A 17,504-nucleotide genomic window follows, 5' to 3' on the forward strand; every position below is an offset into this window, starting at 1 on the left:
CATGTGAGTCGTGTTTCGACCTGTCCCATCCTTTTTGCCAAAAGTGGTGTTGGCCTTTCATTTAAATTGGGACATTATTTTGCCTTTTTTCTCTGTGTCGTTCAGCAGAAGAGAGACGACTGCATTCTTTGAACATTGTCCAGATTTATTTATCTAGATGTGCAGAGATCCAAGTATCAGACTTTGTTTTTACCAAACGGACCCAAGAAGGGAAGCTTCCAAAGCTTCCATTGCCAATTGGGTCCGTCAATTGGCCATTCAGGCCTACGGTCTGAAACGTAAAGCTCCTCCCTTTAGGGTGAGAGTTCATTTTACCAGGATTGTAGGAACCTCCTGGGCTTTTCTCCATTAGGTATCCGTGCCTCAGATTTGTAAGGCTGCCACCTGGTCTTCAGTGCATACGTTCACAAAATTTTATCAAGTGGATGTTCGAGCAGTCAAGGAATCTGCTTTCGGCCGCAGTGTAGTGCGGGCTGCCGTATAAGTTCTGATGGCTATTGTTTGGCAGGATGTCTCTCTCCCCTCAAGGCTATTGCTCTGGAATGTCCCAGCAGGTAATGAATATTAGCCTGACTCTGTGTCCCATGATGTATGAAAAAGAAAATAGGATTTTTTCGTCATACTTACCTGTAAAATCCTCTTCTTTGAGTAAATCATGGGACACAGAGATCCCTTCCCTCTTTTTTGAGGATTTAGTGCTTGCTACAAAACTAAAGTACTTCCTGTATGGGATGGGTTATATAGGGGATTACTTCCTGTCTGAAGACCTTTGGTCTACCAGGGTCCATTCACCTGATGATAAAGTATAACCCAGCAGGTAATTAATATTAGCCTGACTCTGTGTCCCATGATGTACTGAAAAGGATTTTACAGGTAACCATGACAAAAAAAATCCTATTTTCTCTGTATAGTTTATAATAATGCATTATTATAATTATGCATGATTTATATAGCACCAACAGTTTGCACATCGCTTTATAGCGTGAGGGCAGACTGTACTGTATGGTTACAATACAATTAAATACAGGGGGTATCAAAATAAAAATAAATACTGCAGACATATCTGTTCTTTTCATTCTCTTTCATTCTCGCTGCAATTCTTCCAGGCAGTCTATCTAAAGCGTACCTTACACCAGTAGAATTGATTAATCTGAAAATATTTACATTTTTGGAACGTTTGACTTTCTAATGGTTGGTGGGTCATTTTTGTTTTCAAAACCGTGATGAGAAAATTGGTCTTGAGCAAATTTATAACTGTAATTGTGGCTTTTGTTTGGGGAAAATTGTAGCTATTGAATCCCATGTATTTCTTTACAAGTGGCAGGTTTGGACAAAATATTAAGGGCTTTCCAATGAAACATTTGACTCAATGACCAGAAAGAGAATTCGTTTAAGGCGCAACATAGACATAACAGTCTAATTTATACAGGCTCACAGCATCGTGCTAGTACATTGAAAACTACAAGCTGACAGCCACAAAGGCTGCTGGACCTTGTAGCTTTCCATTCACAAGACACTGTGAGTGACACGGCCGGCGGGTGGAGCCCCGCTCGGCCATGTGTTTTTTTTTTTTTTTTTTTTTTTAATTGTGACAGCAGGGAGGGAGAAGATCCCGGCTGCGTGGGCTGGTCCATTGGCCGTTACTGTTAGTAACATGAATATGGGTGTAAATGTTACGAAAGGTGAACTTCTTCTCTTTTTAAAGCTAAAGCCCATCACACACAGTGTAGGGCCTGGCTGATTGGATACAAACTGATTGGTTAGATGACATAGGTGACCACGTCACATAGTTATGGTGTATCTAAAGTTGATTGCACAAAGAATATAATGTGTATGGTGGCTAGGCTTGAGGTCACATGAAGGCTCCTTGGGTGCTTTTTTTATTTTTTTTTATTAATGGCAAGCAAGAAGTACTTTTTTGGCTCGGCATATTAATGCAAATTAATAATACAAGCATGTGTTCTATGGATTTATGTGGAGTGTTAATTATACTGTTTCTATAGGCAGATAGACAGTGGAAATGTTGCTCATTTCTAAATGTTTTTTCCCTCAGAGGTCGAAAAGCACAGAAGGAGGGGAAGATTAGCTATGCTGACTTTGTATGGTTTCTTTTATCTGAAGAAGACAAGAAAACACAGACAAGGTGATTACAAGAGTAGCTTTGAATCTTGCCATCCTACTCCAAATACCTGCTATGTTGTTAGTTCAATCACAAGAGAGAATTGTTAAAAGTAGATATTTTATTCGGGTGCAGAACAGAAGCAGCAGTAGTATGCTGTGGCCAAGGCAACCAGTCAGAATTCAACTATCTTTGGCCTACCCACTTCCATGTTGATTTCAGGCTGCAGTCATTTGCTATACTTGCTCTGCAATCTACAATCTACAATCTTTCAGTAAAACTAGATTCAAAGCAAATAATTGGTTATCCTACATCTCATAAGTGGAGCTACGACAATTTACATTCCACAGAAAATTAAAAACAAACCGGTATGATGGAGCTGTGCTAATGTGTATGGAGCAACATTGTGCTACCAGAGGTAGGTGTGTAGAGTGCAGCTAAACTCGCATTAAACTGGTTCTACCTGAGCCTATCAATGATCCAGTGATGTCCTGGCTTCAGGTCTTCTTTCCTGTCTTTCTCTTCTTACATGGACTCAGGCAGCCGCAGTCAAATCCTGAGAACAGTAGGCCAGGCCAAGCCTCCAGGTGTGCCCCCATAGCAAGCGGCTTGCTATGAGGTTACACAAAGAAGATGAGGAGCCTGGAGTGCCAGCGGGGGACCCCAGAATAGGTTTTGGGTCACTTTGTGCTAAACCATGCTTTATTATTTTAATCATTTTAAATAAAACGCATATCATAAATCACACCACTTACAGATACCGCTATTTGTGTCAAGTATCGACTAGTATCCACAATAACAATCATGTACTGTATTAAAAGCAGCTGTGTAGATTTACGGGAGGAAGTGTTATTTTGTTGAAACCTGGATCAGGATATAGATATATTCATATTACAATGAAAAGAATCACAAGTATAAAAACTTTTAGTTTTCTTTTTCATACATCATGGGACAGAGTCAGGCTAATATTCATTACCCACTGGGTTATACTCTATCTCCAGGTGAATGGACACTGGTAGACCAAAGGTCTTCAGACAGGAAGTGATCCCCCTATATAACCCCTCCCACACAGGAAGCACTTCAGTTTTTTACCAGTGTCTGCAAGGTGGATGGCACGGTTTGTTTGAGCTCTCTGAGCTCCAGGTCTATAGTCTTACAAACGATTCTTAAATGAATCAAGGGATTGACCGATTGGATCCATTTGACACAGGCCTTATATGCTTAGATAAATGTTAGCGAGCCTCGCAAAGAAGACTCAAGATCCTGCGAGCTTTTGCCTGTAATGCGGCCTCCGGTCGCTGGACCCTGCGAAGTGGTATCTGGACACCACAGCGCTAAGGCATTCCTTCAGGGTGCTGTACAGGTCCAAGGGAGTGGACCCTAAACTTGAAAAGTGTACCCAGTCCTTGAATGCCCAAGTGACAGGAACCCGCTGTGATGGGTGAAGTTTGGGCTCTTAGTTTCTAAGCTGCCCTGCGCCTGGACGGGTAAGTGAAATCCCATTACTATTTTTGTGGGGTGTCCCAGTGATTGTACCAATCAGTCAAGCTAGCTAGAGGCTGGACACCTGTGTGCAGTGACAATACGGGGGAGTTTTGGGCTAGCTGTGGGTGTTTGCAAAGTGTACCTTTTTTTTGCTTGTGTTTGGCTGTTTCTTACCTGTATGATGGTGCACGATGGTGCGCCATTTCGCCTTGGTTCACCATGGCACACAAGTGCAGCTGTATTCAGCAGTTGTTTGGGGGCCATGGCGCACGTGCATTCTCAAAAGTGCCGCTGGACTTGGCAGTTTGTTTGGCAGCCATGGTGCACGCGGCTTTGCCGCACATGCGCAGTAGCCTTTATCTGGGCGCACGATGATTCACGTCATACGCGAATACAGACATGCCCGTTCACTGGGACCACGCAGTGGTCCCAGTCTGGTCCAGCGCTCACCCAGCTTATTTAAGCTGTATAGGCCAAGCATGCAGTGCTTCCAGAAGGCAGCTGTAGGACACAGAGCAGGCTCTGAACAGACACTTGCAGCGGTTCATTCTTTCCTTACCGGGTCACGTGAGTCACCATGCGTTGCTTGGCAGGCTAAACGTGCTTAGCAGGATTGTTGCTTGGGAGCCCTATTAAAGGGTCTCCCTTCAGAGGTGTTTTAATACTACACCCGAGTACTTTTTTTTTTTTTTGCGGGTAAATGTCTTCAAAAAAGGAGCGGGATTAACACTATAGGGAAGGGCACACAATGTCCTCAGTAGTTCCTGATGAACCTAGTCATATCCCTAGTGTTGTATCTCGTGAAAGACCAGAGGTGTCCGGGCAATCTGAGCCGCTGTGCCTAACTGGTATTGTGCCTACAGTTGCTGCCGCTTCACCCTTTATCACTAAGGATGAACTGTCCTTGGCCCTAGCCGAGTTAGAGCACAGGATTTCTGCCATGATTGCCTCCATCCCGCAGGGTAGCCAGAAGATTGACAGATCCGCCTCCCCGGAGCCTCCTAGTCTAGAGCAGGAATGGGTTGAGGATGGGAAGAGCTTAAAGCTCAGGACTCTGTGGAGGGCTCGGCAGATGAGTCTGCTTCCGAGCAATCTGGACAAGAAGATATCCAATTGAGTCGCAGAGGCTTTTGATCCTGACTCTGACTGAAATGGTTCATTCTGCCTTTAAGTTGCCTCTTTCAGAGGTGACTGAGCCCCCCTGGTCTTCTTTGGGATCCCTGAGGCCTCTTTAGGCCACAAAGGCTTTTCCTCTACACCCCCTGTTGGAACAGGTGGTGTATACTGATTGGGAGCATCCTGACATGATTTTTGTTCCTCCTAAGAAGAGGTTTTCACTTTTATATCCCATGGATGAAAAGTTCATTAAAAAAATTGAGCATGCCAGCAGTAGATGCAGCAGTCTCTTCCATAAACAAGAACTTAACTTGTCCGGTAGATAACGCACAGGGTTTGAAAGACCCTGCTGACAAGAAATTGGAGTAATTAATTATTAAAGGCTTCCTTTTCTTTGGCCAATTCGGCTATTCAGCCAGCTGTTGCAGCAATTGGTATCTGCCAGTCTGTAAAGGTCAAACGGCCTGATAGGCCTAACCAGGAGGATGATCTGCTTGAAAGTAAGACAGATATTTCTCAAGCGCTGTGTTTTGCTATTGATGCCTTAAAGTGAATGTAAACCCGAAAAAAAAATTTTTTTGGTGTCATAATGTAGACAGGGCCAGATTAAGAGCAACATGGGCCTGGTGCTAAGTATTTTGGTGGGCCTTTTTATGAAAATAAATAAAATGAAAACGCAAACAATTTTTTGTTGAATTAAATTAAAGAGAGAGAGGGGTGTGAGAGGGGGGGGGGGGTGATAGTTAGATAGGGGGAAAAGAGAGAGAAAGGCATTGAATGAGAGAGATGGGGACGAGAGAGAGGGGGTGAGAAAAAGGGGACTAGAGAGAGGGTGAAAGAGAGAGAGGGTGGTAGGAAAGAGGGGGTTGAAGGGGGCGAGAGAGAGAACAGGGTGAAAGAGAGAGAGGGGGGTGAGAGTGAGGGGGGCACAGCACATTACATGGTTGGCACTACACATTACATGGTGGATACATGGATACAGCACATTTAATGGTGGGCAAAGCACAGCACATTACATGGCGGGCACAGCAAATTACACTGTTGGCACTGCCCAATACAGCACATTACAAGGTAGGCACAGTTCATTATATGGTGGGCACAGCACATGACATGGTTGGTACTGCACAACACAGCACATTGCATGGTGGGCACAACACAGCACATGCACACGGTGGGCACAGGACCTTATATGGTGGGCACAGCACATGACATGGCGGGCACAGCTGAGCACATTACATGGTGGGCAGTGCACATTACAAGTGGGCACTGCACAGCACATTATATGGTGGGCACTGCATGACACAGCACAGCACATTACATTGTGAGCACAGCACATTAAGGCCTCATGCACACGGACGTTTTTACAGCTGCTTTTTTGAGCTTTTTTTCAGCTTAAAAAGGCCCGTCTATGTTAGTCTATGGCTTCATGTCCACCTAGGCCTTTTTGAGCTGCAAATGGCATAGGTGTTTTTAAGCTGTAAAAAAAACCCAGGACCAGTGGGTTCTGAGAGACGTTTTTCAGCTGTAAAAACGCTCTAACGCTGATAAACGCTCAAAAACGCTCAAAAACGTCATTCACCAACGTTTTTTTGACATTTTTGGTCCATTGAAAAAAAAAAACGCTCAGAAACGCTAACACGGAAAAACGCTCAAAAACACTCAAGAACGCTAACGCGGAAAAACGCTCAAAAACGCTATTGCAAAAACCTTGAAAAAAGCTGAAAAAAGTAAAAAAAAAATCACTGCAAAGATACTGGCGTTTTCATAACGTTATTTTAACAGCCTGTGTGCATGAGGCCTAATTGGTGGACACTGCACATGACATGGTGAGCCCTGCATAGCGCATTCCATTGTGGGTACTGCACGGCACATGCCATGGTGGACAATGTACAGCACATTACATGGTAAGCACTGCATGGCGCAGCACATGACATGGTGGGTACAACACAGCACAACAGGGTGGGCACTGCACATGACACGGTTGTCACTGCATGGCACAGCACATTACATGGTGGGTACAGCGCATTACATGGTGGGCACTGCATGGCACAGCACATGACGTGGTAGGCAAAGAGCATTACATGGTGGGCACTGAATGGCACAACACATTACATGGTGGGCACTGCATGGCATAGCACATTTCATGGTGGGCAATGCAACTGCACATTACATGTTAGGAACTGCACATGACATGGTGGGCACTGCTGAACAGCCCAGCACATTGCACAGTGGGCACAACACACTACATGCTGGGCACAACACATGGCAGGGTGGGCACATGACATGGTGGGAACTGCACATGACATGGTGGGCACTGCATGGCACATCACATTACATGGTGGGCACTGTACATTACTTGGTGGGATCACTGCATGGCACAGCACATTACATGGTGGGCACTGCACATGACATGGTGGGCACTGCAATGTACAGCACATGACATGGTGGGCACTGCAATGTACAGCACATGACATGAGGGGCACTGCACTGCACAGCACATGACATAGTGGGCACAGCACATTACTTGGGCACTGCAATGCACATGACATGGTGGGCACAGCACATTACATGGGGCCACTGCAATGCACATGACATGACATAGTGGGCACAGCACATTACATGGGGGCACTGCAATGCACATGACATGGTGGGCACAGCACATTACATGGTGGGCACTGCAATGCACATGACATACTGGGCACAGCACATTACATGGGGGGCAATGCACATGACATGACATGGTGGGCACAGCACATTACATGGGGGGCACTGCAATGCACATGACATGACATGGTGGGCACAGCACATTACATGGGGGCACTGCAATGCACATGACATGACATAGTGGGCACAGCACATTACATGGGGGCACTGCAATGCACATGACATGACATGGTGGGCACAGCACATGGGGGGCACTGCAGTGCACATGACATGACATAGTGGGCACAGCACATTACATGGGGGGCACTGCAATGCACATGACATGGTGGGCACAGCACATTACATGGGGGGCACTGCAATGCACATGACATGGTGGGCACAGCACATTACATGGGGGGCACTGCAATGCACATGACATGGTGGGCACAGCACATTACATGGGGGGCAATGCACATGACATGACATGGTGGGCACAGCACATTACATGGGGGCACTGCAATGCACACGACATGGTGGGCACAGCACATGACATGGTGGGCACAGCACATTACATGGGGGGCACTGCAATGCACATGACATGGTGGGCACAGCACATTACATGGGGGGCACTGCAATGCACATGACATGACATGGTGGGCACAGCACATTACATGGGGGGCACTGCAATGCACATGACATGACATGGTGGGCACAGCACATTACATGGGGGCACTGCAATGCACATGACATGACATGGTGGGCACAGCACATTACATGGGGGCAATGCACATGACATGACATGGTGGGCACAGCACATTACATGGGGGCACTGCAATGCACATGACATGACATGGTGGGCACAGCACATTACATGGGGGGCACTGCAATGCACATGACATGGTGGGCACAGCACATTACATGGGGGGCACTGCAATGCACATGACATGGTGGGCACAGCACATTACATGGGGGGCAATGCACATGACATGACATGGTGGGCACAGCACATTACATGGGGGCACTGCAATGCACATGACATGGTGGGCACAGCACATGACATGGTGGGCACAGCACATTACATGGGGGGCACTGCAATACACATGACATGACATGGTGGGCACATTACATGGGGGGAAGCAGCAGTTTTTCCCCTAGCACAATAAAACATCTCCCTAACAAATGTACTGACCTTATCTCAACAACAGCATGTAAGATGTCCTTCCTCCCGGGCTCCTGCTGGTTAGAACATCAGCGCCCCTCCCCCAGACAGCTCCCAGACACTGAGGAGGATCTGTGTGAGTGAACAGATCCTGTGATAGGAGTCAGGCATCCACAGAGACAGGACTCGGCTGCACTGACTTGTCTCCTCCATGTGAGCACGGAGGGCTCCTCTTCTTCCTTCAGGAAGGCACACAGATATTCACTGCCATGGGCCTATATTGAGGGAGGGGCCTGGAGCTGCAGCTCCATCAGCCCCTATGTTAATCCGGCCCTGAATGTAGAGTATAAGATTTCCTATAATTTGAGCCCAGTCTTGTCACGCAGAGTTAATCCATCTCTGAGCAATCCTCTTTTATTGTTCAGTGAGATAAATCTTGACAAAGAGAGAAAAACTTTGTCAAATTCTCCCCCTTGCTGTGAGTGACAGGTGATTTACATCTCTTGCACTAGCTTAAGACACATGCATTCTTTTTTAATTCCCTCCCCCACTCCTTTCTTCTGCTGCTCTACCAGGATTGGATGTTAATATCTATAATGATATACAAGCCTCAGACCTCAGCATAATCTCAGCCCTGGCTGCAGACACGGAGGAGGACGGAGGAGTAAGATTTCTTCTGCACATGCGCAGGAATAACATGAGCGCGCTATGTTTCTTCACAGAAAGTGCTCTGTAACTCCTGCACACGCACTTCAATCTTCCCTGGCACGAAGCTCGTACTCGCAACGCCGGATGGCCAGTAGTGTAGCGGTGGGCGGAGGAGTCCTCTGATGTCACGACTCCGCCCACCGAGCGCCGGGAATGAGAAACGCCCACCAATTCGGTGATATTGCGGGGCAGATTATAGCTGAGGGGGTGAGTAAAACAAACGGATATAAGCAGTAGGGCTGCAACTAACGATTATTTTCATAATCGATTAGTTGGCCGATTATTGTTTCGATTAATCGGTTAATAACCTTAAAAAAAAAGTGTGGTGTATAATTTAGTTAATATGTAAAGTTTTAAAAGGCAATTTATTCTTAAATATCTCTATGCAGTGGTAAATATAAATAACCAACTATATGTTTAGGGGGCAAAATATCTAATCCACTCTGAGAATAACAGACAGAAGAGATATACTGTATATACTATAAGAGGAGATATACTGAATATACTATTAGAGGAGATATACTGTGTATATACTATTAGAGGAGAGATATACTGTATATACTATTAGAGGATATATACTATTAAAGTTTGAATCTGGTAAAATATCATCAGACTCAGAGATCAAATTTTTTTATTTAAAGAACAAACCATGTCTTTCTTCAAAAAAAAAAAAAATGTAATTTTAAGAACGTTCGTTCGATTTTCTAATTGTTAGTGGGGTCAAATCGACGTTCATTTTCAACCACAGTGATGGGAAAATTTGGAAATAGAAAACTTCTTGGTGAAAGGAATTTTCAGACAGTGTATGTGGTTTTTGTTCAGAAATTACATTCGTTTTAAACACAGAATGTTAAAAACAAGTGGAAATTTCAAACAACATTGTTTCATTCAGCGAATGTACAAAGATTTTTCGTCTGAATATTCTCGTCTGAAAATTGATCCGTGTGGCCAGCATAAGGCTCGGTACACACCTATGCAGTTTGCTTTTGATCTGTTTCTGCTGTGCTTTTTGCTGTGCGTTTTGATTTTTGCGCACGTGATTTTGCTGCAATTTACGTTTTTGCATTTTTTTTGGCCAATTTGTTGTTGGGCAGATTAAAAAACACAAATTGCTGCAAAAACGCATTACATGCTTTTTCTGCAGATTCTCCATTGAAGTATATTGAACCAAAAAAGCACCGTTTTGCATTAAAAAAAAAAAAAGTCCTTGACCCTTTCCAAATACGCAGCGGCTGAAAAAAGCATAGGTGTGAACTTGTCCCATAGGAAACTAGGAAACCATGTAAATGAACTGTAGTGCGTTTCTGCAAAAAGCACCAAAGAAATGCATAGATGTGAACCAGGTCTAAGATGTTTAGTAACATAATGGGGTTAAAAAAAAAAAAAAAAATAGCCCTTTATAGTACAAAAAAGCAGATAATCACTACTGTAAGGGGTTCGTTTTTTTTTACTGTAGAACTGTGAAAGTAATATTTACAGTAGCGATTATTTTCTCTTTTTGTACTATAAAGGGCTCATTTTAGTTTTATTTAACCCCATTATGTTACTAGCCGATTAATCGATTATGAAAATAGTAATCGATTAATTTCATAATCGATTAGTTGTCGATTAATCGATTAGATGTTTCAGCCCTAATAAGCAGGAGGCTTGTATATCGTTATAGATATTAACTATGTTAATATCTTGCAAATGATGCTAGTGGGTTTACATCCACTTTAAAGAATTCAATATAGCAGGTTTCTCGTTTTGGCTCTCTCGTTAACCCATAAGAGTCTGCGTATATGTACGAAGAACTGGTCAGCCGAGCTTCCTTGTAAAAAGTTATTTGCAGGTTTCCCTTTTCATGGGGAACGTTTTTATTTGGTGATTACTTGGACAAATATATCCAAAAGATCTCCGGGGGAAGAGTTCTCTACTTCCTGTGAAGAAAAGCACCAGACATCCCTCATTTAAAACCTCAGGGACTGCTTCCTCCAATTTCACAGCATCAAGGCAGTTCCGCCACCAACAGGACACTAGGGCCAGGGGCAAGCCGCAGGCCCAGAAGAAGCCCTGGGTCCAAGATTCATCTTTGCTCCATCAAGTGGGGGGAAGGCTACTGCACTTTGCGGACATTTGGAGAACAATAATTCAGGACGAGTGTTTCACCTCAATTATATCTCGCGGTTACAAGCTAGAGTTGCGGGGGGTTCCCCTTCAGGTTTTTAAGATCCAATGTTCCCTCAGGTTCCTACAAAAAGAAACTTATTGCTTCAAAACCTGTTTACGGTTCAGAAACCAAATGGGGACCCGAGGCCCATTTTGGACCTAAGATCACTGAACAAGTATCTACTGATACAGTCCTTTCAGATAGAGTCTCTCCACTCGGTAGTAGCCTCACTCCAGAAGGGAGACTTTCTAGGGTGTGTATTTACATATACCTATCTTTCTTTCTTTTTTTTTTTTTTTCCCTAGATCCTTTTTTATTGAAAAAATTCACATTAAAAGCAACAGATCAAAACATGAACCGGGACTGACATAGCCAACATCTACGCAGTCCTTAAACTTATCACATTTGTACAGTAATCCACATAGAAAGCAAAGAAAATGATCGTTAATAAAATACCCTCCTTTTGTCAGAGGAATGTTCGAGAGTTTTTTTCCCTTTTTCCCCCTTTCCACCCCCCTGCCCCCACCTATACATCCCCCTCCCCCTCCCTTCCCCCAATCCTCCTATACCTCATTCTCCCTCAAAACCATTCATTCTATGCTCCTCCCACATCACCCAATGCCTCCATATTTTCTCACATTTTTTATAATTACTTCTTTTCTTATATATATATTTCTCTCTACTGACTTCCTCCTTTACTTCCTTCACCCATTCCTCAAACGTCGGGGGTTCTTTACTCTGCCAGTTCTTAGCTATGAGCTTTTTCCCTTGAAACAGGCACCTAACTATTGCGGTTTGTATATCCCTCGCGGGCTGTTGATCCTCCATCAGGCCCAGAAGACAGGTCTTGGCATCCATGCTCAGTGATGTCTTGAAAATGAAATTAATCCTGTCTACTATACGTTTCCAATATCTGTACAATTTGGGGCAACGCCAGAACATATGAAACATCTCCCCTCTCACCTCCACACCTCTGGCACCCCGCATCTACCCTCTTCCCCATCCTAAACCTCTTTAGGGGCGTAAAATACACCCTATATATCAGATATAAATGAGACACTGCCTGTGATGGAGAGAGGGAGACCCTAGGTCCAGATGATAAAACATACTTCCATTGACTGTCCGACATTGACCCAACCTTCTCCTCCCATTTCTTCCTATTTTTGTCTACCGCCCTGTCCCCCTAGACCGAAACTCTCAAACTACTGTACATATCTGAAATTAAGCCTTTCGTGGAATCTGCATCGACCAGCTTTCTCAAAGAGATCATATCGCTCCATAATGGCTCCTTGCCGCTAAATTGTGCGTCTAGGGCATGCCTTAATTTCAAGTATCTGTAGAATGATCGGTTGGGGATCTCAAATTCAATCACTAGCTCCTGGAATGTTTTCAGTCTCCCAGCTTTGTAAAGCTGTGGTAGAAAATGGATGCCCTGCCGGTCCCACTCCTCAATCTCCCCCATTTTTTTTAACTCGTTAAGCTTGCTATTTTCCCACAATGGGGAAAACTCAGAGAAATCCACATATCCCATTATTTTTTTAACCTTAGTCCAGCTCTTGACCATCAACCGGGTGGTGGGACATCTAGTGTTAAAGGAGTCCGTCTCCAGCGCTTCTACTATAGTATCATGGTTAGTGTCGTTTAATAGTACACTGTTCCCCGCTACCCATTTCCCGGGCCTGTTACACCCTCCCATATGCTGGACCTGTGATGCCAAAAAATAGCATCCTGGATCCGGCACTCCCAATCCACCCTTCTCTCCCGGTCGCCGGAGCGTCTGCAAGCCGATTCTTGCTACCCCGCCCTTCCAGATCAGCTCTCTAAATAGGCTATCCATTTTGTCTTCCCCACACACTCCCTCTCACAGGCAAACCTCCGTTTTTGAAATCGCTTTTTCCTCTCCATCTTTTCCATAACCGTTCTACTATACTCATTTTGCCTCTCTACCCACGCCTCATATTTGGATGGGGTCGGTGCCTCAACATACCGTTCTTCTGCCCTTCTAACCCTCTCCTTGACTTTTAGTTCTTCTATCTGTGATTTTTTTCTTAGTATAGGATATTTTTTGAATTAGGATCCCCCGGAGAAAAGCCTTCAGGGCATCCCAAACTATCCCTAATGGAGCAGTGCCTATATTCAAATCTGCAAATTCCGCCAGCCTCTCCACAACAGTGCCTCGCGTCCTCAATAATCTCGAGCCAAAAGGGATTTACTTTCCAGTCGCCTTTGTTAAGGCCTCTCTCACCCTTTAAATCAATTATCACTGGCGAGTGGTCTGAAATCCCCCTTGGCTCGTAAACTATTTTTTCCACCATGTCTAGCGATTCCTCATTGCCCAGCACTAGGTCTATCCTGGACAGGGTGGCATGTGTCCTAGAGTGACAGGAGTATTGTCTCACCTCGGGGTGCCTCTCTCTCCAGATGTCCATTAATCCCACTTCATCACAATATTGAGAAAGAGGACTCTTAGGTTTTCCTCTACCCAACTTTTTTGATGGGAACCTATCTGTCTCATTGTTCATGGTCCTGTTGAAATCCCCGACCGCTATTACCGGGACCCCTGAGAAGCCGCCATAAATTCAGTTAGGTCATCCAAAACCTCCCTCCCAAAAGGGGGAGGAATATAAATATTAGCTAATACACATTTCCTATTCTCGATTTATGCAATAGCGAAAAATATACCGGCCCAATACATCCACCTTACTCTGGCTGCAGGAGAAGGCCAACCCTGATTTTATCAAGACGCTCACCCCCCTTGAGTACGAGGTGTGAGTGGAATGAAACTGTATCTGAAATTTTTTATGGTCCATTATCTTAATTGAATCCTTATCCAGGTGCGTCTCCTGCAGGCACAGTATCTGAACCCCCCCCTTTATCTACCATAGAGAGGATCAGCTGCCTTTTCAAATTGTCTTTAACTCCCTGAACGTTCCAGGAACATATAGTGAGCTTCTTTTTTAAGTTCCCAGTGCTATTAAAACCACCTCTACCATGCATCAGTAAATCCTATAACCTTGTGTCTCTTAGCAAAATTGAACCAACTCTTAATGTGACTCCAGTGATATTTGTGGTTTAAACTTCGCCCTACTTCTCCTCCCCTTCAAAAACAACATTCCCCCCTCCCCACCACACACCCATGCACATATTCCTCCCCTCCCTCCCCCTACCCCCCAACTATTTTTTACCCCATTGCCCCATTTTGGGCCTACCCCTATGGCTTCTATAGTGACCGGCCACATTTTAATTGAGGTGAGAAAAACAAAGCTACACCCCCCGGACCCAGTAAGAGGGGAGCTATCCCCATTGTTTCCATTGTGCCTATAAAACATCAAATTTACATACTCCCCCCCCCCCCCCTCCCCCCTATATCAATAGAAATGTGCGTATTACAACACCCAGAAAAGACACAAAAAAAAAAAAAAAACCAAAAAAGGGGGAAGAACAAGTTCCTTGCTTTATCTACCTTTCCTCTTCTCGCTGTACTCTTCCTATATTTCTCTCTAGCCAGGATGCAACTTCGGTGGGAGTGTCAAAATAATGAGTTTCCCCCAATGCCACTATACGCAGGCGTGCTGGGTATAATAATGCATAATTAATTTTTAGCTGCTGAAGCTTACGCTTGCATTCCAAAAATTTTGCTCTCTGCCTCTGAAGCTCGGGAGAAAAGTCCGGATAAATTGAGATTCTTACACCTCTATATTGGATATTCTTCATCTCTCTTGCCTTCCGGAGAATAGTGGTTTTGTCCCTAAAGCATAGCAGCTTGAAAATCAAGGGTCTTGGATACCCTCCTGCAGATCGTGTCCTAGTGGCCACTCTGTGTGCACGCTCAATGGCGAAAAATTCTGAGAGTGATTCCCTCCCAAAACTTTCCTTTTAACCAATCTTCCATAAATTTAACAGCATTATTGCCTTTGCAGCCCTCAGGTAGGCCCAGCACCCTTAAATTCTCTCTGCGTAGTCTATTTTCCATACTGTCCATTTTTTGCATGTATTCATTAAGTTTTTTCATAGCTGAGACTTCATGTCTTAAAGGGAAAACATCATCCTCCATCTGGCTAATCCTGTCTTCCAGGGCTGCTGTTCGGGTGCAGACCACCTGCATATCATTCTTTACCGACACTAATTCATCTTTGAAGCTTTTCATTTGTGCTGATAAGCCAGTAATAGATACTTTACAGCTATTTACTGCTAGAAGAATATCTCTCAGTGACGGCTCCTTCTCGGCTATAAGTACTACTCCGCCATCTCCTATCTACGTATTTGGGCCAGGACCCCCCTCCACCATACCACTCGCCCCTGGATCCAATGGTACATTCGCCGCTGCACCCCCAATGGGGGCTACGCTTCTCCTCCCCGGCTGGCTAATTTGGAGTTGGGTCCCCCCTGCATGACTGCTCTTTTTAGGTGTCGTGCTTGCCAGTTGATTCGGTGTATGGGCGAATCGGTCCAATTTGGCAGCTACCTGGCTTCCTTTCTCTTTGGTGTTGCGCTGTGCTAGAGCCCCTGTGCCCTCCTGTGCTGATGTCTCCTCCAGCCCCTTCCTTCTGGTCATGGTGGACCGTTTTTTTTCCTTTTATTTCCTTTTCCCCTCCCTTACAGTGTGTACACGTCTGTGTATATCCCTCAGCGAGGGTTGTCACGGCCTCACTCTCCTCTGGCTATGAGATGCTAAGTGTCCCGTCACAGTAAAGAGGTTCAAGTTGCTACATAAGTTGCTATACAGGCTAGCATCAGCCTTCTCACTATGACTTCCAGCTCCCGCTTATGCAGGTCACTCACCCCTCCAGTTCAGGGTTGACGGGGCACAGGTCGGCTCCACTCATACGGCTGCCATCGCCGCTCATGCTCAATCCCGAGCCGGCGCGTTCCACTCTCTCTCACACAGGCAGCGCGCAGCTGTCAGTCCTCCGGGGAGAGCTCCGAGCGCGAGGCTTGTTCCGCTGCTGCTATCGGCTCCCCTCCACTCCTTGCACAGCGTCTGACATCCCAGGAAAAGCAGACTCCACGAGTCAGCAGTGTCTCCCACACCGCATTACCCTGATGTATTCGACATAGGAATGGGGACTGAGCAGGGACTAGGTCCGGCTGCACCTTTTCTCCCTCACCTCAGCATCCGGTCACCACATATACCTATCTTTCAGCCTCATCAGAGGTTCCTATGTTTTGCAGTAGAGGAACGTCATTTTCAGTTACTGGTTCTACCCTTTGGGCTGGCTACAGCTCCCCAGGTGTTCACACAGGCCTTAGCACCAGTACTGGGTCTTTTAAGGGCCCAAGGGATCCTGGTGCTCGGGTATCTGGACGACCTCCTACTCATGGATCACTCATTACAGGCTCTAGAACAGAACATAATATGTACAGTGCAGTATTTGAAAAGCTTAGGCTGGATCATAAATACTGAAAAGTCAGCCTTGAAACCAGCTCAAAGTCTAAAGTATTTAGGTCTATTCCTAGATACGGTTCAAGCAAGAATTTTCTTGGCCCCCGTAGGTATCTGTGCCCTCAAGGGTCAGGTGCATCAGATAAGGGGCACCAGACACCCCTCCATTCGGCTCTGTATGAGCCTTTTGGGGAGGATGGTAGCCTCCTTCGAGGCAGTGCCCTATGCCCAGTTCTATTCCAGGCCTTTACAACAAGACATCTTGTTGGCCTGCACCAGAAGAGGAAAAGCCCTGGTTTTTCAATGTGCTTATCTCCTCAGGCACGCTTAAGCCTAAACTGGTGGTTGCAGGATCAGAACCTGCGAAAGGGAAAATCCTTTCTCCCTGTAACTTGGAGAGTACTGATTACAGATGCTAGTCTCTCAGGCTGGGGAGCGACCCTAGAAGGGCTAACAGCTCAGGGGAAATGGTCAGGGACAGAACAGATCCTGCCCATCAACGTTCCTGGAATTACGGGCAATACGTCTAGCGCTACGGTCCTGGAAGGTAGAGCTTCGGGCCTGCCCTATCAGGGTTCAGTCCGACAATGCCACTGCAGTGGCCTATATAAACCACCAAGGCGGTACCAGGAGTCGTTCAGCTCTGAAGGAGGTGAACCACATACTAGCCTGGGCAGAGGGTCATGTGCCGCTTTTATATCGGCAGTCCATATCCCGGTAGTAGAGAACTGGAAGGCAGATT

The 17,504-nt window shown here is 45.4% G+C and overlaps 1 protein-coding gene across 7 annotated transcripts in view; it reads left to right on the plus strand.

Annotated features, from left to right (window-relative positions):
- The window catches only part of LOC141127797 (serine/threonine-protein phosphatase 2A regulatory subunit B'' subunit beta-like), a 117,200-nt gene that overhangs the window by 72,575 nt on the left and 27,121 nt on the right, over positions 1-17,504 (plus strand). For all 7 annotated transcript variants that reach the window (XM_073614577.1, XM_073614578.1, XM_073614579.1 and 4 more), the window contains one exon: positions 2,054-2,143. In XM_073614577.1, the coding sequence (XP_073470678.1) occupies positions 2,054-2,143 (90 nt within the window). The remainder of the gene's footprint in view (positions 1-2,053; positions 2,144-17,504) is intronic.

This window comes from Aquarana catesbeiana, linkage group LG02 (assembly GCF_042186555.1).
Source record: "Aquarana catesbeiana isolate 2022-GZ linkage group LG02, ASM4218655v1, whole genome shotgun sequence".
NCBI lineage: Eukaryota > Metazoa > Chordata > Amphibia > Anura > Ranidae > Aquarana > Aquarana catesbeiana.